Source organism: Lethenteron reissneri, chromosome 21 (assembly GCF_015708825.2).
Source record: "Lethenteron reissneri isolate LAM-NWPU_2019-01 chromosome 21, ASM1570882v1, whole genome shotgun sequence".
In the NCBI taxonomy this organism is placed as follows: Eukaryota; Metazoa; Chordata; class Hyperoartia; order Petromyzontiformes; family Petromyzontidae; genus Lethenteron; species Lethenteron reissneri.
The window spans coordinates 21,203,753-21,227,623 of NC_083799.1; the positions used below are offsets into that span (position 1 = coordinate 21,203,753).

At 46.1% G+C, this 23,871-nt stretch overlaps 1 protein-coding gene across 1 annotated transcript in view; it reads right to left on the reverse strand.

The window, feature by feature from the left end:
• Positions 1-7,597: 7,597 nt before the first annotated feature.
• LOC133345389 (signal transducer and activator of transcription 5A-like) overlaps positions 7,598-23,871 on the reverse strand; it is a 35,276-nt gene continuing 19,002 nt past the window's right edge. Inside the window, exons 7-15 of the mRNA XM_061556094.1 lie at positions 23,371-23,458; positions 21,781-21,903; positions 19,693-19,785; positions 19,207-19,410; positions 17,976-18,070; positions 17,598-17,740; positions 14,679-14,831; positions 11,212-11,266; positions 7,598-10,247 (exon numbers count right to left, since the gene is read on the reverse strand). Of these exons, the coding sequence (XP_061412078.1) occupies positions 10,097-10,247; positions 11,212-11,266; positions 14,679-14,831; positions 17,598-17,740; positions 17,976-18,070; positions 19,207-19,410; positions 19,693-19,785; positions 21,781-21,903; positions 23,371-23,458 (1,105 nt within the window). The 3' untranslated portion in view covers positions 7,598-10,096. The remainder of the gene's footprint in view (positions 10,248-11,211; positions 11,267-14,678; positions 14,832-17,597; positions 17,741-17,975; positions 18,071-19,206; positions 19,411-19,692; positions 19,786-21,780; positions 21,904-23,370; positions 23,459-23,871) is intronic.

Genomic DNA, 23,871 nt, shown 5'->3' on the forward strand with positions numbered 1-23,871 from the left:
TCAAGAATATAAAACATCGTGTTTCAATGCTCAAATTAATATGGGAAGCACCGCTCTTCAATGGTGGCCTTGACCCACAGCGTAGGAGAGGTACTGTTCGTGATACTCATTTCATCAACGCTGCACATTCAAATGATAACATACTACAAAAGTAGCGGGTCTGGGATTGCGACAACCCAGTGTCATGAGTATGAGGCGCTGCTATACCTGTGTGTATCGCCAACACTAATAATTAATCACATCTGGGCATGACGGCCAAAGCGAATTGTCATGAATTGTTTTAACGCCCCCTTACAGTTTCGCTGGCCAGTGCCCATATGTGTACATGATCGTGGAATCCAATCAGGGAAGTTGGCAGCTTTTCTGGCCTTGCACTCTTGAAAACGGTTCATCGCTATTTCTGTTCAACTGAAATCCAAATTGACTCCTCGTGGGAAAAGTAATACTTTTGGTAGCAGAAACCGAAAATGTGCCTCGGTTAATTTGAAATCGAGCCTTCGGTGTCGATTGGTCGAAACGGAGTCGTTTGGTGCGATTTGAAAAACTGTGTGCTCCGGTGTGATCTCAAATGAGTCGGTTTCTGCAGCTCCTGATGCTGGGACCTACGGACGCGGCCGTGCGGATTTTGCTCTTCGGAGGCATGCGGTCCAACATTTGAACATGCACGGGAGTGAACACGGGAAACTATTGGTCAGTAACATTGCTGACACCAATGAAGCTGCGACTGGTACGATAAGCGCACATATTAAATGTGAACAGAAATGGCGCTGCTTTAAAAAAAGGAAATTGGTGGTGTAGAAATTGTGTGATTTTTGCTGATCTGGCATACCATAAGGTGGCAGTAGAGTAAATAGGTAAGTCGCCGATCAGGACATACATTTGAGTGATATTTTACAATTGAACAGGTTTTCTCTGGGTAGTTGGTTTTCTTCCCACATTTGCATACTGTCTCCTCAATGATACATGTTACGAAGTATCTCTTGGGGTAAAAAAAAAAGCCAGGATACTAAATGAGAATATTCTGTGAAAAGGACGTGATTAGTAATGTTGCTGTAATAAGTTTGGACATTGCTGTGTGTCCAAGCCTGTCCTCGCTTGCATCAATCAAGTGCCAGTTATAAAGACTGAAAATTACATTTGACTGGTATATTTCCAATTGTCTGTGTCTATGGTAGACGGTGAACTACAAAGAAACCTGAAAAAAAATTGTAAATATTGTGGATTCATTCTTCAACAGACCGATGGGCTAAAGTAATGAACTATTTGTCTTTTGTCAACGTGACACTTTTTTTGCTGATTGGCCGTGTAGGGTGGTGGAGGGTTACGACACATTTATAAATAACGCGATCTAACCCAAAAACGTTTATTATGAATGTTAAGGATACATTTTACAAAATAAATTTCTAGAAAATTTAGCAATGAGCATGTATTTTTAAAGTGAAAAAGCAGTACAATTGTGACTTTCTAACATTAATATTCATCCCGTTTATTGTTTAACTACATCATAGAAAACATAATGTAGGCAGAATTTAATATTTAGCTTTGTGTAGGTTGTGTACGATTATGTAGTTTGTTACTCGTAAGCATCGTTTCGTGCACACGCACTGTCACTTCTCAAACGTTGAGATATTTCTCAACAAATCTGAATTTTTTTTGGATGACTTTCATTATAAAAGTCCCACGAAATCTAATCGCGAGTTCCTGGATATTAAACAAAGCATCATCAAACAATTTCACCGAGCCCACAGCGAAGACTGCTTCTTAGCTTGATTTGAAGCTTTCGTGACTGCAGGAATCCATACTCTATGGTTGTTTCGGTAAAGTCACGTAGGTAGAAAATAAAATAGACCACGACGCTTGTGTTACGCCCGAAAGCTTTCCCACCTGATTACGGACGCTTGTGTTGCGCCCGAAACGTCGTGATCTATTTAATTTTCTACCTACGTGACTTTACCGAAAGAACCAAAGAGTATGCTTCTTAGCTGTTCTGCTGTCGTCTCTTATTGATCATTTGTCCGGGGGGGGGGGGAGTGTGTTGTTAAAAAAAAATGCAAAATGTAAGTTAGGCAAATGAGTAAGTGGATTCGGATGTCCTGCATGGCTGTGGTTAATTTAACTGTGTGTGTAGCACTGCGTGTGCGGCTTGGGGGGGAAAATGTTTAATCACACTTTCGTCGAGGGGAGATTCGGCGTCATACGAAACCACTGACGGGAAAGTGTGAGGCGCAGAGTGCAGGGTTGGGACCCGCATTCACGCACCACGCACCAACACGTCTGGCGCACGCACAAAGGCAAAGATCCCCCGTGTAGCCTTAACAGACTGTTGGGACAAGTCAAGGTCATAGCCATGGAGTCAACATTGGGGGGGGGGGGCAAATCTTCCAGGGGGTCTGCCCCCCCCCCCCAAGAAAAGAAAAAAAATCTAAATTTGAAAACTAATTTCCTGCCTAAAATATAAAAAAATTCACTAACACATGGGATGGGCTTTATATTTATTTTTACAATAATGTCTAATAGTGTATTGTATTACATTGCTCTGTTTTTTTTATCTTTTCTTGTTTCATTGTATGTAATGGCAGAGATTAGGGATTCATAAAGTACAACCATAACCACAATCATATAAACAGAGATCTATGCCAATGTGTAGCAAATTGTTGTTTTTATTTACATAGCATCGCAATTATTATTTTTAAAAATATTTTTCTAGCAATAATTTGGGGGGAACATTTTGAGCATATTTGATTATTGGAGGGATGTGTCCCCCCCCCCCCGCCAATATATTTTATAATTACGGCCTTGGGACAAGTGCTGTTAGCGAGTAGCGGTTGTGAAGGCTATTGCGGCACACGAGAGGACTGAGGGTGGCCAGCACCACGCCGGACCGCCTTTGTCTCCCGAGTGGCGATGTTTACACACCGCACCAGGTACTCATTTGAGGCTGAGTCGACCTAGGGGAGGCCCAGGACCGGTTCAAATAATGGTCACCACGAGCGGAGGATCGAATTCGGGTCGCCGTGTTCGGAGCTGTCTGGCGAACACCCCAAGCAACCCACGCCACCCACAGGGCATGCAATACACAAACTCGCACAAAAAAACGACAACGCTCCTCCCTATTCTAGCCTCATGCTGTTGGCGAGCATGTTTGAAGGGCTGCATGGCCCACGAAAGAACGGTGTTTCAAGCGCGACATTCAAAGACACCTTTGTCTCCCTGAGTACTGATGTTCTCACGCTGAGTCAGATTTAGTGATACAACTTCATGCCCGTGCAACTGCAACACGGCTAGGTATTTAAGCAGGGTCGTCAGGATAATAGGACAGTGTGCCAATCGCCCCACCACAAATCTACACATTCATGCACCATGTGTACACACATACACACCCTCCTTAAATATGATTTTTTTTTCTACAACTGCATTCATATAAAATCACGTGGCCTTTCAAGCACGGTGTGGTTGCGTTTCACGGTATACTCAAGGCATGTGTACCCCTTTTACACACCGTTCAAAAGATGCCCAATAGTAATGGGCAAACCTTAAAACATGCACGCGCAATGAGAAAAAGCATTCGTTGCACGCAATCCACAATTGTTTCTTTCGGTAAAGTCACGTAGGTTTCAAACAAAATAAATTAAATCACGACGTTTTGGGCCCGTCATCAGGTGTTGCGCCCGAAACCTCGTGATTTTAATTTATTTAGTTTTATACCTACGTGACTTTACCAAAAGAACCAAAGAGTATGGATCCCTGCGGTCACGAAAACTTCAAATCTAGATTAATCTACAATTGCATGCACACTCACACCCTCCACTCCGAAGACAACTCCCCTTCGCCCATTCTGACTGGAGTGAAACCAAATGGCAAAGCCACCCAGACCACCTTTTCCTGCTGTTGGCCCCCAGCACGCGCGTGTTTCCTGTCTGCCAGCCAGCTGTAGCCACCAGGCTAGGCAAATGTCGTCAAAAAACAACGCAACGGAGGGACAGGAATAGCCACTGTGGTCGTGATGCATTCAAAAAAAAGTGGCCGGATGTTGGGCACATTGCAGACGCGCAAAGCCCTGGGTCGATATGAAGTCTCCGTGCAGCCGCTTTTGCGTGTTTGAGCATATTTGCGTTATAAAATGTGTTAATATATAAATACTGATAGATAATTGTGAAATACATGGGTTCTAATTGAGCAAATCAAACACACCTACCAGCTGAAACTGCTAATCTATGTTGTGCATACAAGGTGTGTTGTGCAATGTTTCCACCTTTATTTTGACATTAAAATAGGAAATGTCTAAAAATTACATTTTCTGATAACGCAAGATGAGGTTCAAGTTTTGCCTCGGATGGCTGAATGTGTTTCTGGCTGATAAATGCTTCGTTCCAATCCAACACATACAGACAAAAGTGCTCTCGTTTACGCGAGTCGGGTAGGATTCACGCTGGCTGGGGGCCAGTTAAACTTGACGGAGCATATTCTTAGGTTTTTTCGGTAAAGTCACGTAGGTAAAACATCAAAATTAATGAAAATAAAATAAAAATCACGACGTTTCGGAGACAACACGGTCCCACCTGATGACGGAGACTTGTGTTGCCTCCGAAACGTCGTGATTTTTATTTTATTTTCATTAATTTTGATGTTTTACCTACGTGACTTTACCGAAAAAACCTAAGAATATGAATCCTTGCAGTCACGAAAGCTTCAAATCTAGAATTGACGGAGCAGTCACTGTTTTTTTCCATGAACTTCGCCAAGATGGAGCGAGCTTTCAGGTTTAAATGGCCGTCTTCCAACATGTGTAGAGTTAAAGGGGGCAAGTGGCCCCTTGGTGGGAACATCTATTTACCATTCATAATTGGTTTCTTTTGGGTAAGGTCGTGTAAAAAAAAACGCGTTTCGAGTATGTGGCTGCTAGAAATGTCCACATAAGTTATCATTTTTGCCAGGTCGCTTCTGAAAATAGCTATATAGGTCAGTAGGCCTTACCTGGTCAAATACAACAGTTTAATAGTAAAAAAAATGTGTGTCATAAACCCCTCCTTCACCCAACAGCCAGTTAATAAATGTGTCACGTGAATTGAACGTGCTAAATTCATTTATCGCTTCAGCAGCACCACCGGAGTTGTTAGCAACTTTATAATATTTAAACAGGTACCATGTTCCGCTGGTTGGAGGAGGGTTTACGACAGACATTTTTACACAACCTAGCGCAAAAAAAAACAATTATGAATCATATTGTTCATAAAAGCTGACGTATGAAATCTGTTTACCAGTTAGCTACATGCCCTTCACCCACCGAGCCAATCAGAATCATATCCTTGAGGATATTAATCACATCTACTGTAGAAAGTTAATGTGAAGCTGGTGAACCACGAAGGGGGAGACATCGATTTTGCTGAATGGAAAGAACTAATCATTTAAAATGACTCGTCTTCCTCAATATTTATTTTCAACACAGTTTGTTTCCGGATGGTTTACCGTGCCGGTGGTATAATGACGACGTGTGTAGTGGGCTAAAAAAAAATCAATAAATCAGCTCATTTTGGGTATATTAGATTGGCAAACATATCCCTGATGGTTTACAGGAAAAGATTAGGTTTATATAACTTCACATAATGAGTACTGACAGTTGTAGCACTTGGCTACATGGCTTTTCGTGCTAGCGTGAATACGTATTGAAGGACATAACTAACTGAAATTTCCCAGATGAGAACCTGATGCAAACTAGTTGAAATTTATGAGGCCCAGGCTAGGCTTCGGATACCAATTTCTACTGAAGCACAAAGCCAGTAATTAGATCTGCATGGCAAGCATAACTCATTCGTAATCCACAATGAGGGCTTGGCTTTGACACGCAGGCCTTCCTACCTTCTAGCGCCTGAAAATCAAGAGGGTCACAGAATAATAAAATGACGGAAAAGTTATAGCTGTAAAAAATTGCTCTCATATTTGGTGCCCTATTGTCTCTTGTGGCCATTAATTCACAATTCTAACCATTTTATTGTGGAACGGTGGTGTCGCGGTTAGCATACTGAATTGTGAACCTGGGCACCTGAGTTTGATCTCTGACCATGGATAGCATAAGTGGAAAGTTTTTTTCTGAATGGGTCATGGCCTCCCTTTCACCAACAGGTGATGACTAGCATGGTGAAGTATGGTCAAACAGTATGGTCTGACAGATAACCAAAAAGGGCTAAAAACGCGTTTTTAAAAATCAACTTTATGTCGAGTATGTTGACATGTTGTCACATTTAGATGCTGTATAAATCTAAATAGCATTGTTTATTGTGGCATTCGTATACGGTTTTGGCGAAGGTAGGACTCTTGCAATGTTTCACTGATCAGCTTAGGAGTGAAAGCATTGGCTTTAACCTGAGATTAAATCAAGGTAATATGCAGTGTTAGTCATTGGCAAGCTGTAGGTATGACAATGTTAAATGATTGGGAATGATGGACACGCATAATACAGCACACAATATAGATCATGCAATGTTAGCGAATACCACACAGTTACACATAATACAAAAAAAACTTTTATTATTATGAAAGTTTTAAGTCATTTATTTTAACACTGGCACCCAGAAAATATAAATTAAAGAAAAACATTATAAATATCCGGTGAAGTAAAACAAAATTACCTGATATTGTTTTGTGATAATGTTACCTTTGACCTGAGTTTTACAGCATTGGTGTGTGTGGCTTGGAGTTAACCTTTCGTAATCGTGAGACGAGTAAAACAAAGTGACTGCATGCTCTGACAAGTGACATGCAGTTTTTCATAGTGGATCCAGAGCCAGAGGTGGGAGCCAGTGGCTCCCATAGTACAACCACGGTTTACATCGCATCAAAATGGTCCACATAGTACCATGCTTGGAGGGATGATTACGATGATGATAATAATACAAAATAGCTGAGGTCTCTGCTCGTAAGGCAGTGCTCTGATACCAGGATCCAGCTTCATGCGTGACCCGTAAACTCCGATAGATGGACTCACACTGCCTTCAGTATAAATGTCCTATGTAATAAGGCAAACCTTTATAACTGCTGCCAATATCAGAATTAACCTTGACACTTTTTTGTTTACATTTGCAGCTGTGGCCGGGTAATGTATTATATCAAATCAGCTGATTTCTGCATTAGTCGATTGTAATTGCACAAACTTCCCCACTGCCACTCAATGACAAACGAAACGTACGTCGCTCCCGCCAGACGGGTTTCCAACTTCATGCTCTGGCACCTCTGATTAGCATATGAAGTTCACTGAACTTGCCAGTAAAATTTGCCAACGTGTAAAAACTGGACCGTGTCCACAAGGGCCACAATTAGCATTCGCCTTTGCGTTGCCACTGGCGTGCGTGCGATATATTTCATACATCAGGACAGAACACAACGCCGTGCGCGGCACAACTGCTTTGCAGTGTGGCGTCGAGAACAATGGGGCTTCACAACCACTTAGTACATTATTGTAAAAGAGACATAAAACCACACACATGCGCCCCCCCAAACCCCACCCCGTCACGTTTCACATTGCGTTTTGTTTTGTTTGGCACTTTTTTGCTTACCTTAAAACCACTTCTTAACTGCGGCACAAATCAAATGTCACCTCGTTGTATGGCTCCGATAGCGAGTAAATGATTGCATGTCAGGTTTGATCCGGACAGGATTGTCTTAAGGATCGCCGTGTGCGATGAACTGCACACCGATGCGTTTGCACTTAAGCAGCCACCACACGTGAAAACGTGCACGGACGGACACGCGCGCACAATTGGCGTCACGACACGTGCATGCGCATGCACATACGCACGAGGCGAATTTTGCCTGTGCATGTCAAGCACCACTGCCACTGCAATTCCTTCCGAGAGAACTGAGAAGGCTGGGAGGAGGGGGGGCATGATCAACAAGACAATAAAAAATAATCAGTGGTGGGCAACCCTCGTGGTGGCTTGGTCTCAGTGTCTGTAGGGTGATGCGTGCGGTCATTAGTGGACTCGTGTGGTCCACCAACAAGTCGAAGTTGCCCATCACTGCTATAAAGCCATTATCATGCCCGCTTTGCACGTTTTATGGCTCTAACAAGGCACATCATATAACCATTAGCATGCCCTCGTTAACCATTCATGGTCTTAGCCAGGAACTTATTTGATATTCCACTACAGTGCCCTCTTTTTCATAATATTGGCTCTAGCCAGACAGTTCTTATAATTGCATTAGCATACCATCGTGTTACTCTTTGTGGCTTTAGCCAGGCAATTAGTATATATCCATTAGTGTGCCCTCTTTTTATTCTTTAAACTGCCCCAAGGCATTGCCACTTACATTCATACAGGGCCACCTCGGTTATCGTTAACTTTAGCTACGCAATTCAAATTGACAAGCGGCATTTTCCCGAAAATCATCTATCAGCACTCGTTGAGGCCCCTCCCAAAAGTGACACGCTATCATCCGCGCCGGCTTGCTACGGTCTTCTTAGTACGAGGCAGGCCCATTAACATGGGAGCCCGAGGCCATCAAATAATTCTCCTCGAACCAACCCTGTAATTCACTCTCAGATTGCATTAAGCCACTTCATGATAACCATACGACAAGATGCTACACGCAATACCGCATTTGTATAGAGTTGCATTTTCTTTGAAAGGTCATCTTGTGCACCATTTGTTCCCTTCCAAAACATCCCACTAGCCATTTCCATGTCATCTTTGCGCGGGTACACAACAAGTGCTGTGAAGTGAATGGCTCTAGGTCCAAATAGCAAACGCTTTTTTTATATTTCACAAGAATACTGTTAAATATCACGAGTCTGCTTCATAACCAGACAGCACGGGAGCACCTGGTTGCTGGGAAGGTCACGGACGGGTGTACACCTCCAAAAAGAAATGTGTGACCTCAAAGTTATCATGGCTCACACACATTCTCAAGGCTCACTTTCAAGATAAGTAGCAAATATTTATTTTGTTACTTATGTTCTCCATAACGACGCCAACAATTGTTTCAGGCTAAATAGGGCTGCTTAGCTCTGTGAGTCCTTAGCACTTCCATACAATTCGAAGAATCGTATAGGGGTGCATTAGTGCAGCTGTCTGTTCTTGAAATATGTGTATTACACTGAGTTTCAAGGCTCGAGTCATTTCTTAACAGGGACGTCCATTTCCAGTTAGCCCACAAATCCGATGGTGGCTTCCAGTCAACGTTCTGTGTTACTGTATTCTCATCATTCTCTGGTATTTGTTTTCATGAGAACCATTGCATGGTTCCTGCATCGTATGTTTCCATGATCCTGAGGTAAAATTGTTACGGACATTTATTTTGGTAAAAAGAAAAAAGCATAGTTTTTTTTAACAGCCAACAATCCAGAGCAATTGAAAACTGTGTTGTCTGTCAAGTAATATTCCAGTTGAAGTACCCAGCTGATAACACTCAGAGCTGCTCGTGTTAAAGATAAAAATGAGAGGTCTTGCTTTGTTTTCGAGGCTCCGTGGTCAAAAGTAAACAAGTACACTTATGTGCAAAGAAAATGATGAACCTGCGTGGTTTGCCCACGAAAGCAGCAAGTACCTTTCCGTTCACTGCTGTCTTTTGAGCGCGGAATTTTGGTGGTGTTTTTTTTGTGCCGCAAAGTGTGTTCCAAAGTGCTGTGGCGAAGGCTTTCTAGAGGTCTCCTGTATCATAGCGCCACGTGGCAAGCCCCGGGCATTGCTCTACCGTGCCGCAGCATGGCGGTGTTTGCGATTAGGGCTCAGGACTGGTGCTGTTCGCGTGGCGTGGTCCATTACGCCGTGGAATGGTGGCAAAAATGTTCGGTCCTTAACGACACCTGGTAGGCTTGCTGAAGGTAGATAGATGCTCACATCCGTCGCATCGGAGGCAGCTCTTGGAGCTTCTCGACGAGCATTGGACGCAGGTGTGAATTGGAAACACGGCAAGCATGAGCCCATTCGGTCATCGTTCTGGCCATCGGCGGCGTTGTCCGGTTTCCACCTTGGATGCGTGTCCATCAGGGGTGCGCCGTGACGCGCCGTGACGCGATGCAGCCCCACGAAGCAGCCCGCCGTGACCGGCCTGGGTCTCCGTCCGTTTCCGCGCAGCGCGCTTCAGTACACACTGCGCCAGCTCAGTTGTGACCCAAGCTGGTGAAGAGGGCACGCGCGGTGCTGCCCGGGGAGCCGGCGGCGCTGGTGCCGGCGGCGGCGGTGACGGCGGTATCATCAGACGCGTACGAGGTGCAGGGGGTCCCTGGGAGCCCCGGGGGCAGCATGGAGAACCTGCAGCGGGCAGCACAGGTCAGGGCCAGGGCACTTGTGTCACCCACGCGGCTACACCTATTTAAGTCCAAACCACGCACAGGCCGCATGCAAATGAGTGCACAGCACACACACACACACACACCCTCCAAAGACAAAGGTCCCCCGTGTAGTCTTCAAAAGACTGTTGGGGCAAGCGTTGTTAGCGAGTCGCACCTATGAAGGCCGGCACTCTGGCACACGAGGGGGGGGGGTGGCCAACACCATGTCCGGCCGCTCTTGTCTCACTAGTGGCGATGTTTTTAAACACCGTACTACGTACTCATTTGAGGCTGAGTCGACCTAGGGGAGGCCCAGGACCGGTTCATGTGTGTATGTGGATGAAGTGTGTGCGTGTCACAGAGCGGTGGTGTAGCGGTTAGCGCTCTGCGCTACGAACCCGGCGACCCAGGTTCTATTCCCGCTCACAGTCAACACCGGTGATAGATTATCTGAACCGGTCCTGGCCCTCCCCTACGTCGACTCAGCCTCAAGCGAGTCAGTACCTGGTGCAGTGTGTAAACATCGCCACTAGGGAGACAAAGGCGGCTGAGTGTAGTGCTGGCAACCCGTCCCCTCGTGTGCTGTGCCGGCCTTCATAGGTGCTCACTAACATTACCAACAGTCTGTTAATGTTCTGATTTAAAGCTTTCGTGACTGCAGGGATTCATATTCTTGGTTCTTTCAGTAAAGTCACGTAGAAGGGAAATGATACACTAATAAAAATTAATAAAATATATTGTTTGTTTTATATTAATATTATTTTATTATTTCCCTTCTACGTGACTTTACCGAAAGTACCAAGAATATATAGTCTGTTAATGCTATACGGGGATCTTTGTCTTTTTTGTGTAAGTGAGCAGTGGTGAGTAGCACAGGTCTTGTATGCAGTGGAGATGTGACGTGGACTGCTCAGGCATATTCACACGCAGAAGCAGTGGCTTACCCTGGCAGCACCTGGCGGATGCCCAGCACAATGTATCCATTCAGATTATTTCCCGCTGTGAATTGACAGGGAGAGAGAGAGAGGGTCAATGCATGGGAAACAAAGCCAAGCCTCTACTGTGGCACGGATGCACTTGTATCTTGCGCATGTTCTGCACCGCTGGGCTGAGTGTGCAATGCTGTGATGCAAACAAAAACCATGGATGTATGGTGAGACACCAAGCTATGGAGTAGCAAAGTGGCAGCAGAGCAAGTATGTTTATGTTTCCAAGCTGTGAGGGTGCTCCAGCAACTGGACTGACATCCAACGCAGGACTTCCTGAAAAGAGTTTTGAATTCTATGAGGATTTTTTGTTGGTGTGAAAACAAAGACGTAATTCTTCTTGGTTCTTTCGGTAAAGTCACGTAGAAGGGAAATAATAAAATAATAAAAATAAAACATAATAAAATACAATTCTCACGACGTTTCAGCTTGAGGACGGCTGCTTGCGTTGTGGCCGAAACGTCGTGAGAATTGTATTTTATGATGTTATGATGACTTTTCCGAAAGAACCAAGAAGATGAATCCCTGCAGTCACGAAAGCTTTAAATCGAAATTTAAAGACGTAATTCTTGCGACATGCAACCCCGACTTCTGAATCACAGCCATGAAGCTGACGGGTTATATGTCGCTTATTTATGATACAGTGATTTGATGAAAGAAAAAAAACATGGAGACCTGTTAACACTGCTGGGTTACGTTCCCCCCCCCCAAACTCTCTGCAGACACAGGGAATCAAACAAAGCCCTCATCCGCTGAGGCAGCAGCGTTTGTTCATCGCGACGTGCACCTTGCTGGTCTCCTGCTTCGTGTCACTGCTGAGGGCGTGTGGTCGGTGTTCATTTCATCAGCATTCAACGTACACCATTGGAACCTCCTTTGCCAGTAGCGAAATATGATAATTGTTTTTTTTACCCATTTATCTGGCAACAAAACTGACACCTTTCTTACAAGGAGTCATGTTTGCATTGACCACAATTCCTGCGGTCGGAATGCAAACAAAAAACACAACTCTGATAATGTACGCACTAGCGTCATCTGGTCCAACACCATGTGAGACTAGGCTCTAAGAAAAGCTGTCTCGGGTGTGGACGATTCAATTTCAAGGACAGTGCATACATGATCAGAATTGTGTTTTTTGCTTGCATGTGGTCGATGCAAACACGACTCCTTGTAAAAAAAAGTGTCAGTTTTGTTGCCAGATAAAAGGGGAAAAAACCAATGATCAGCTTTCAAAGTGTTATTTTCTTTTCTAGGATTAGTCAACGCGTGGAACTTTAATTGAGGCTTCGTCTCTGGATTTCACTTCGTCATTGACGGAAGAAATGCTGATATCTAACACTGGAAGGAGTCATTTATATATATACACTATGCTGACTAAACGACACTAGTCACAGTGTCAGCATTTTCTATTTAATGATGACATGAAATTGAAAGACTAAGACTTGACTAACATTCCACAGATTGTTATTGACTCACCCACTCGCCACTAACCCACTAACCCACCCACTCACTCACCCACTCACTCACTCACCCACTCACTCACCCACTCACTCACCCACTCACCCACTCACTCACCCACTCACTCACCCACTCACTCACACACTCACTCACTCACTCACACACTCACTCACCCACTCACTCACTCACTCACCCACTCACCCACTAACCCACTCACTCACCCACTCACTCACCCACTCACTCACCCACTAACCCACTCACTCACCCACTCACTCACTCACCCACTCACTCACTCACCCACTCACTCACACACTCACACACTCACTCACCCACTCACCCACTAACCCACTCACTCACCCATTCACTCACCCACTCACTCACCCACCACCCACTCACTCACTCACCCACTCACTCACCCACTCACTCACTCACCACTCACTCACTCACTCACCCACTCACTCACTCACACACTCACTCACCACTCACTCACTCACCCACTCACTCACTCACCCACTCACTCACCTACTCACTCACCCACTCACCACTAACTCACCACTCACTCACCCACTCACTCACCCACTAACTCACCCACTCACCCACACACTCACTCACCCACTCACTCACCCACTCACTCACCCACTCACTCACCCACTCACTCACCCACTCACTCACTCACTCACCCACTCACTCACCCACTAACTCACCCACTCACTCACCCACTCACGCACCCACTCACTCACCCACTCACTCACCCACCCACTCACTCACTCACCCACTCACTCACCCACACACTCACTCACCCACTCACTCACCCACTCACTCACCCACTCACTCACCCACTCACTCACTCACTCACTCACCCACTCACTCACCCACACACTCACTCACCCACTCACTCACCCACTCACTCACCCACTCAATCACCCACTCACTCACTCACTCACTCACCCACTCACTCACCCACTCTCTCACCACTCACTCACCCACTCAATCACTCACTCACCCACTCACTCACCCACTCACTCACCACTCACTCACCCACTCACCCACTCACTCATCCACTAACCCACCCACTCACTCACCCACTCACTCACCCACTAACTCACCCACTAACCCACCCACTCACTCACCCACTCAATGACTCGCTCACCCACTAACCCACCCACTCACTCACCCACTCAATCACTCGCTCACCCACTCACTCACCCATTAACTCACCCACTCACTCACCCACTAACTCACCCACTCACCCACACACTCACTCACCCACTCAATCACTCACTCACCCACTCACTCACCCACTCACTCACCCACCCACTCACTCACCCACTCACTCACCCACATAATCACTCACTCACCCACTCACTCACCCACTCACTCACCCACTCACTCACCCACTCAATCACTCACCCACTCACTCACTCACCCACTAACCCACCCACTCACTCACCCACTCACTCACCCACTCGCCACTAACCCACACACTCACTCACCCACTCACTCACCCACTCACTCACCCACTCAATCACCCACTCGATCACCCATTCACTCACCCACTCAATCACCCACTCACTCGCCACTAACTCACCCACTTACCCACCCACTCACTCACCCACTCACCACTAACTCACCACTCACTCACTCACCCACTCACCACTAACTCACCACTCACTCACCCACTCACTCACCCACTCGCCACTAACTCACCCACTAACCCACCCACTCACTCACCCACTCACCACTAACTTACCACTCACTCACCCACTAACTCATCCACTCACCCACACACTAACTCACCCACTAACTCACCCACTCACTCACCCACTCACTCAGTACTTTCCCACACACCCTGCATAGTCTAGATTAGAAAGAAGCCAAAAAAATGTCGGAACTCTGCGAACACAGTGATGCCCAGTGCTGGGTGCCGCTCATGGGGCACGTGGCGTCTCCACGAGTCTGGTACTCACGCGGCGGGCTGTAGTACTTGGCAAAGGCATGGTCCTTGGGCCGGGCCGGGTACAGCAGCTGGAGGCTGTCCAGATCCCGCACGCGGTCAGCCAGGGGCAGCATGGCCAGCTCGCGCGCCGTGAACGGCTTCACGTTCCACACGATCCGCTCGCCTGTCGTGTACACGCACGACACAAAGATCACCGTTGGGGTCAGTGCTGTTAGTGAGTAGCACCTATGAAGACCGGCACGGCAATGGTCGACTTAACCCCTGGTCAACTGCAATGGTCGACTTAGCCTCGTTTTGAGGCTAAGTTGACCTAGGGAAGACCCAGGACGGGTTCAGATAATCGTCACTGGTGTTGGCTGTGAGTAGGAATTTAACTCGCTTCGCCAGGTTCATATCGCAGCGTGCTAACCGCTACATCACCGCTCCCCCTTATACGCACAGCACACACACACACACATCGGAAGCCGTCATTCGCTGCACTAAGAGATGGTGAGATCACCGCAGCACCTGTGCCAGGCTATGTGCACTTTTTTTTTATAGCCCAGGCTAGCGCTTGGAAAAACAACCATCCCCCACTTCCTTGTGGTGTCAGATATAAACACTGTGGTGTGTTGTGAGCATTGCCACTGGGGGAAGGGCTAAAATCAGATGCTCACATCTATCACAGTGGCGAATGGGGGTGTGTACGAGGGGCTGGTAGCACCCCCCCCCCCTCCACTAATAGATCTAATGATCCAAAAACTACAGAGAGAACTTCAAGTAAAGCATGTGCCGAAGGTCCTGATAGGACAAGCATCCATGACATCTACCGGCCGAACCCAGGGCCGCATTAAGATTGTGTCGGCCCCTGGGTTACAGGTACTGTGAGCCCCCCCCCCCCCCCCCCCCAGGAATGCTTTAAAAATGAAAACAAAGTTAAAGAAAAATACAATAGTATTTTTACAAGGCTAACAACAAATAAAATTCAGCATTCACAAATTAAATAACGTTTCACTTAAATCTCTGGAGGTCCTCCAGCTGGCAGAGGCTGCAGCCCCTAAAACCCCCCTTGCCTCAATCCGGCCCTGGACAAACCCCATACGTACACTCTTTGGTTTTGTCGGTAAAGTCACGTAGGTAAAACATTTAATTAATTAAATGAAAACAAGTACATTAAATCACGACGTTTTTTTTTACAGTCTGCATCAGCAGCAGGCCATGCTTTCCCACCTGATGACGGACGCTTGTGTTGCGCCCGAAACGTCGTGATTTAATTTAGTTGTTTTCATTAATTAAATTAAATTTTTTACCCACGTGACTTTACTGAAAAAAAAAACTAAGTGTATGAATCCTTGCAGTCACGAAAGCTTCAAATCTAGAACCCATACGGACACACAAAATGACAAAGATTGCTCATATAGCTATACACACCGTTGGGGCAAGTGCTGTTAATGAGCAACTATTAAGGCTGTCATGGCCCACGATGGGCTGGTGTTGCAAGAACAGGTGCAGATTTTACTTGGCAGGTCGCCAGAACTATAGAACATTGTGCAAACTACTGCACCACCGCTGCCTACAAAGTTAAACATTTCTCATGTCGTGATACACACTGCTGGGGAAAGTTCTGTTGGCGAGCACCTTTGGAGGCCGACAAGACACTAGAGTGTGGTGGTCCAGTCAGCACAACACACCACCCAAGTACTCAAGTAAGGCTGAGCAAATTACCCTCGGAATAAGTATAACCCGTAAAAACAAAGTTTTTCACTCTAAATCCTTCATATGCGTGGCGGCTAGAGTCCTCTCGTCCTCTGGCTTGAGATGGCTGCCACCTATGGGTCAGATGATTGTCTGCCAGTATTAAGCAATTGGTAATTAAATATTTAATTTGTTTTCCCTAAACAGTGAAAAATTTTGGAAAAAAATTTTCACGAACATTAATTGTCTCGCACAACGAGTCTGTGTGCAAAATGTCAGCTCGATTGGATCACGGGAAGTGGGTTAAAAAACGACCGAAAGATTTGCACGGTCGTAAGCAAGCAAGCACGCAAGCAAGCAAGCGAACTTAATATAAAGGATTTAAAAATATGCAAAAGCATCATAAAGCACTTATCTCGTCGTCGTGGCAACTTGGTCAAAAAAAACTGTCACCCTTACTTGTGGCATGCGGGGAGGGTGCTAGCGAACAGGGGGCATCTTCATGGAAGCATTTGGCAATTCGGCTATTCTCCCAGCACTGGATACGAGGTGATGCTCCACTGTCCCATCAAGATATCCTCATGCCACTATTTAAACCTTTGAATATGCTCACCAATCAATTCTGCCTTTAGTGAGCAATCCAGCTATGTGGTGGTGGTGGTGATGATTATTAGATGTGGTATTGTTTGCGGGGGGTTGGGGGGTTCAAAGTGATCTTGGCTAAGAAAACTTTCTGAAATGAATGAGCGTTAGTCTCAATTTGTTTCATCCAATAAACACAATTTCACGAGAGGGGCATCGTGGTGAGATATATTGCTTTGACATCAGTGAGTGAGTAGTAATATTATAAGATTGCATATTGCCCGATAAATTCTAGGATCGCAATATCTCAAGGTTGTGTAAACGTTCATTTATTGCTCGATATAATAAACACCGTGATGTTGGCTAGTGCCAGATATTGTTTACGTTACTCTATATTGGAAAACAGATATCCCGAAATTGGGCAATACCAATGCAACATTTCTTAAGCGAGACCCGTCACAGCTTGCAATGACAGTAGCTGTGATACCGGTAGCTATAACAACACTATGTTTATACGTATGATATCGCCAATATTAGGATTGCCCATATAACCCAACTCTAGTGTTAGTGGAAAAGACCCTCGCTCGTACTCAAAGACCGATCCCACACACAGGCGGTGGGGCGGGGGGGGGGGTGAAGTAGCACAAATGTTCAGCCTCCAAGAACCGCTCACCTGGTTGACCGGGCATCTGCGCCCCCCATGCGATGGTGACGCCCCCAATCTCGGAGTCGCTGAAGCGAAGCAGGAAGGTGCCCGCGGGCAGTGACAACAGCATGTCCTGTGCCTGCGCTCGGCTCACGAAACCCACGATGGCCCTGGAGCCCACGCGGCACGAGCAGCGTCAAAAGGCACAGCAGAGCTTCCGCTTGCCCGCGGAATTCATTATCCTCATCGATAGCCATGGTCAATCCGCTGCTGGATTTACCATGACTTAGGCACGCCGAACAAACCAGACTAAGCCGCGCCAAATAAACCACTTAGCAACACCATACAAAACCGAAATATCCAGACGGTTTGGCGGAATGACGTTACGAGGAAGTGCACACTGACCCGTCGTTCCAGTGGCTCTTTAGGTACTTCTTGGTGAGTTCCATGACACCGTCAAACCACTGCCAGAAGGTGAAGGTGCGACCGGGAAGGTTTTCCTGCACGACAGCAGAAGGGCCCATCGCCTGCAACGTTACTCCTCTAAATTTACCCTCTGAAGCACAACTGTGTGAATAACAATGGTGGTGAGAGATTTCAGTCCGTACTTGTCAACGGCAACCCTGACTCTTAAGTCCATTAAGCCGACAGCCAAATCACCGTGAATGTCCCCAATCTCATCAGATCCCTCTAATCAGAAGCTAAGCAGGTTTGGACCTGGTTAGTGCTTAGATGGGAGACTGGGTCGCAATACCAGCTGTTGTGGGCTTGAGCTGTAAAGTAGCAAGGAGATGGCAGCACACTGATGGAATCTTAAATGTTCCTGTGTGGAGCTTTTAGTTCTACCCCCTCGTTTGTGTGTGGGGTTTCTCCAAACACTTACATTATATGCCCAAATGCTAAAGAACTATGGATGCTCCTGAAAAAAAGGTCTGAAGACTCATGGAAGTTTTCCGGGTTGTAAAGAAAGGGTATTATATATGATTATATTATAATATTAAACATATTTTTATTATATATTATTCATGCTGCCATGGTATCATGGTTAGCACACTAAACATGCACTCCAAATGTGGTCAGTTCGATCGCCCGAAGTGGCATTTGAAGAAATAGGCAAGTTTCTTAAATCCCTCCAGCCTCATCCCCCATGCAGCGGTATAAATGGGTATTGAGGTTTAACCCAGAAACACTAGTGCAAAGCAACCTTGCTGATTGTTCATTGTGCTGCCTGAAGTACTGGTGATGGGATTACTGTTGGCGTAGTGGTGGCGAGATGTTATCTCCCTCGCCTGGTATGGAGGAGGTTGTAGGTTGGATCCCGACCCTGATGCATGTCTATTTGGAGTTTGCATGTTTCTCCCCGTGGACGCGTGCATTTTTCTCGGGGTCATCCGGTTTTTCCCTCCACGTTTAGAAACGTGCGCTCAGAGTATTTGGCAGCTATACATTTCCACGTGATAAGCCACTTCGTTGGACTATCATTTGTGATAGCCAGCTAGCTTCTGATAAAGAGCTGTATATCTCAGTGGGCTTTACCTGGTCAAATAAAAATAGTTTTTCTTTATTGAGTGGATTTAGTCTGATTGGCATCGGCATTAACCAGGACATCTCTCCGGTGCTCCGTGTTGCTCTCTACCCGGTTAAACTGCGCCCAGGAGATGGTGCGGTCAGCGAGGTCGTCGGCCCCGCTTGAGTAGCCGAAGGCCTTGTGGGCGAGGAAGGTCACGCTGTCGGTGCACAGTCCCGTGGGGCTGTCCACCTCCGAGCGGAACTTGCTATCCAGGACAGCCATGAGGCGACTCCAGGGCACCGCTTCTGGCACCTGGAAGGGCAATCGGCGCTGCACGGCGCACAGGAATACACGGGGAACACGCGGCAACTTTTGCAATGATTTTCATTATTTTGTCGATTACATTTTTTTATTACCAAATCAAAATTATTTACTTGTTCAAAAAGAAATTTCAAAGGAAATCTGCTTTGCAAGGCAAACACGAAATCTCATGCGAATGTCACTGAAGGCACTGTGGCTCAGCTTATGTAGGTAAGTATTGTACGTGCAACATGTAACCCGGTTACATTTGAACTCCGCACAACTAAAGGTGGACAACGAAACCACACCTACCGGCTCGGAGAAGGCATTGTCCCACAGCACCGTGGCGGTGGCGTTGTTCTCCTGACTCCCGTGGACAATCACCACCACAGGTAAGGACAGCACCTGGCACAGAGCAATATACACACCACACAAACAGCAAGATTCCCCATATAGCCTTAACATCCTTTGGGTGCAAGTGCTGTTAGCGGGCACCTATAAAGGCTGGCACGGCACACGAGGGGGTGGCCGGCCAGCCTTTGTCTCATTTGAGGCTGAGTCAACCTAGAGGAGGCCCAGGACCAGTCCAGATAATTGTCACTGGTATTGGCCGTGAACGAGAATCAAACTCGGGTTGCCAGCTGTGTAGAGCAGCACGCTGACCACGACACTACCCCACCCCACAAGAGCACTGCACACACACAACAGCAGCTGCCATTTGCCACTAAGTGGCTGTGACGTCATCACAGTGCCAGGCAAGGTGGACTTTGAGAACACGCGAATTGCCGAAGGGCTCGCTGTCACAGAGCAGTATACGCACCACACACACACCACGTGACACACACCCAGACAAATATGTCATAGTCTCACAGAGTGTCAGTTAGTGAGCATTTAGCATTGCTATTGTGGAACAATGTGTCTTCTTAATAAGGCCTAAATATATAAGACCCCCTCACTACATTGTAAACCAGGGGCGGTTTCTTCATTAGGGCGATTGGGCGACGCACCACCAATGTCATTCAACCACAGAGTCACGCTAGCCGTCACTGTCAGCCTCTGGATATAGTCCAATCAGCGTCATGTCACGTTCTGTGGAGTACCGCCTCTTTTTGGGCGATTTCACTCCGGCTGAGAATCGCCCCGAGTGGCCCCATAGACTTACATTGAAAGATGTTTTTTTTCGAACGGGGACACTGCAATGCATTCTCTATGGCTTCCGGGAGGGCAAGCCCTAACGTGCTTACGTCATCATACGTGCTAACGTCATCATACGTAAGCACGTTTCATCCAACAATATAATTTATCGCACCTAGTGGAATCTTTAATAAAATAAACTTGAGTGGTTTGTTTTAATAGTGAGTATATAAACAAACAAGATGTATTGTAAGAGTCACTTTATTTTTCATTAATATTAAAGAAGTGAAGTTGCCTTTACATGCTTAAGCTGTTAATTTATTCATTGCATGGGTGGACCTTATCCTTATCAATCATCCAGACATTTGCCCCCCCTGAGAGATTTTGCAGGAGCCGCCACTGTTGTAAACCCGATAAAAAAAAAACAATTTAGATTTGACTCAACATAGTAAATGTGTTTAAAAAAATGTATGGTACCTCGACCTGACCTTGCCTCATTAGTCTAGAGGTGCTTCCTTCACGAGCACAAAGAGATGTTGAGGCCAGTGCCACACCCGGACGCCATTTTGTTTGTGCTTAGTTTCGATTTAAAGCATTCGTGACTGCAGGGATTCATCTTCTTGGTTCTTTCGGTAAAGTCACGTAGAAGGGAAATAATAAAATTATATTGTATTTAATATTTGTATTTATTTATTTATTTCCCTTCTACGTGACTTTACCGAAAGAACCAAGATGTGCTCAGTTTCTCATTCGTAAAGTTTTGTTCGCTTCATTGGATTAATTGTAACGTCAGCGTGCCATTTCCAAATAATGAATCGTAAATCATTGATTCTCACACGCACGATCCAATGCGTGGATTGTGAGCCCAAGAATTTATTTCAGTTTTAATTGATGCACCGTTGAGTGCTTAAGTTTGTGCGGCCCGAGTGAGTGGATGTGGCAAATGGTCAGCGAGTGTGGTCAGTGCCCCGTGGTTGAGGCATTGTGGGTGTAGCGTCTGATTGTCGCATGCCATTGAAGAGTGCGGTTTAAGAGTTTGGTTGAAGAGTGCAGTTGAAGAGTGCGGTTGAACGGTGCGGTTGGAAAGTGCGGTTGAACAGTGTGATTGAAAAGTGCGGTTGAAGGGTTTGGTTGAAGAGTGCGGTTGAACGGTGTGGTTGAATGGTGCGGTTGGAAAGTGCGGTTGAAGGGTGCGATTGAACAGAGTGGTTGGAAAGTGCGGTTGAAGGGTGCGGTTGCTGTGGCTGCGCTGTGAGCGTGCTGCACCTGGGCATGTAGCATGAACTCGCCGTCCCCAGTGTTGAGCGTTGCCTGGAAGAGGATTGCAAACTTCTCCTCGGTGACCGACTCTGAGCCGCGTCGGTCCGAGCGTCGAATCTTTTTCAGCAGCTGAGACCGGACAGCAGCAGCAGGGAGGAGTCATCAGTCGCGGCGTGACAGTTGTACCATTGAAAACCGGTAACAACCCATGAGACAATCACATGACTGTGGAGGTTGTCTAAGGAGGCCCTAATAAGGATTAGAATCGAACTAATGGAGACCAAAGAACACAAGGGAACATGAGGAAGAAAAACACGATTCATTCTGGAGGATCACAGTAACATTGTGAATTGTTAGGATGCAATATGTACGTGTGTTGTGCCGCACATTGAGAGATAAAAGGGGGAGCCATGGATTAGAGAACGTACGGAGGATAAATACGTAATTTAAGCTGTAAATAAAAGTAAGTGGGCCTGGGTAACGCATGACCACAAGAAGTGGTTGATGACTGGTAGTCAAGGGATGGAACACATCTGAGAATACGTCAATTGGGCAGATGGAGCGGTGATGCAATCAGCATGCGTGTACAGATGCCAGGTGAATTGTTGCATCACAGTATCGTGAGGGATAGCGAAGGCTTGGGGAATACTTCATCCAGCAGTGTATTGATCATGGCTCATGATGATGATGATGATGAGAATATCAATCTCCCCGCTCAAGTGAGCAAGTGGGCAAAGCCAATAGAACTTCCACAGTCTCCCCATCTGATCAACACATTTGACTTCCCAAAGGGATGATAGACTGAGTTATTTTCCACCCGGGATAAACACAATCATAGCCTTTTGATGCGGGGTAGATGGCTCTTAATTGTAGTGGCACCCAGCTGGACTAGAGGCTGGAGAGGGCTTGGCACTGTGACACCACCACAAATGTACCTTGCATAATGTACATTGATTACCATATGAAAACCCCAACAGACAATGGATACCCATTGTAATTTACATGTATTCATTACCCCCCCCCCCCTTCGCACAAGAAGGGCTGACAAGTGACGTCATCACATATATTCCTCTATTTAAGGAACGAAACAGGAAGATTTATCCACAAATCTGACTGTCGCCCGATGAAGCTAGCTGTAATTACTGGCGAAATGCCGTACTCAGATTGTAAATGTTGTGGCTTGGCTCTCCAACACACCGGTGTGCTGTACTAATAATGAATTGGCACGTTGTTTCCATGACAATTGGCTGTGTCGGGTGGTGGCGGGTTAAACGACACATTTATATTTAAATGATCTAACCCCAAAAAAAACCAGTATTAGGAATGCACCACAGTTGACTAAATAAATTCAAAGTAAAACTTTGCACAATGTGTTGTTCCTTTAACTTTTAGTGACATTTGGTAATGGCAAGAAATTACTCCATCGCGAATTACTACTATAATGAGCCAAGAATGTCGTGATTTATTTTATTTTCTACCTACGTGAATTTACCGAAAGAACCAAAGAGTGTGGATTCCTGCAGTCACGAAAGCTTCAAATCGGGATGGAAGATGGTCTGGAGGCCACACGGTTTGGTCAGCCACTCTCACGCTTACCATGCTGCGGAAGTTTGCCATCAGCGCTCCCGATCCCTGCTGGTACTCCATGACGGTATTGTTGTTGTGGATTTCGCCGCTCACCTCGCTAAAGGGAGCAGAAGCAGAATTTTGATTTATCCTGGAGAAATCTGAAAAGCTATGAAGCTCTTTTTTTCAAGGATATCCAGTAGAGGCACGAGGTCAACCGCTGTGTGTCCGTCCTCCCTGGAGGCTTTGTGTCTCAATGCAACACCTCCAGAACATATTTTTTGCACGAATTGCTTCAAAAACCTGTTCCCGGGATATCCTTTCGTTGCCTCCGCTATAAAATTAGCGCCTTGATGTCAAAACTGGTGACAAAGGCACCTGGGCATGGCTGCGGTAACACTTCTGACCACTCCTGTGCCATTCTCCCTTGCATAGGTGCTCACAAAGAAGCACTTATCTCAATAGGGACAAATGTGACGAGTAATACGGCGCAGCAGTCAAACCATGATAGAATTACGACTCCCTATAACA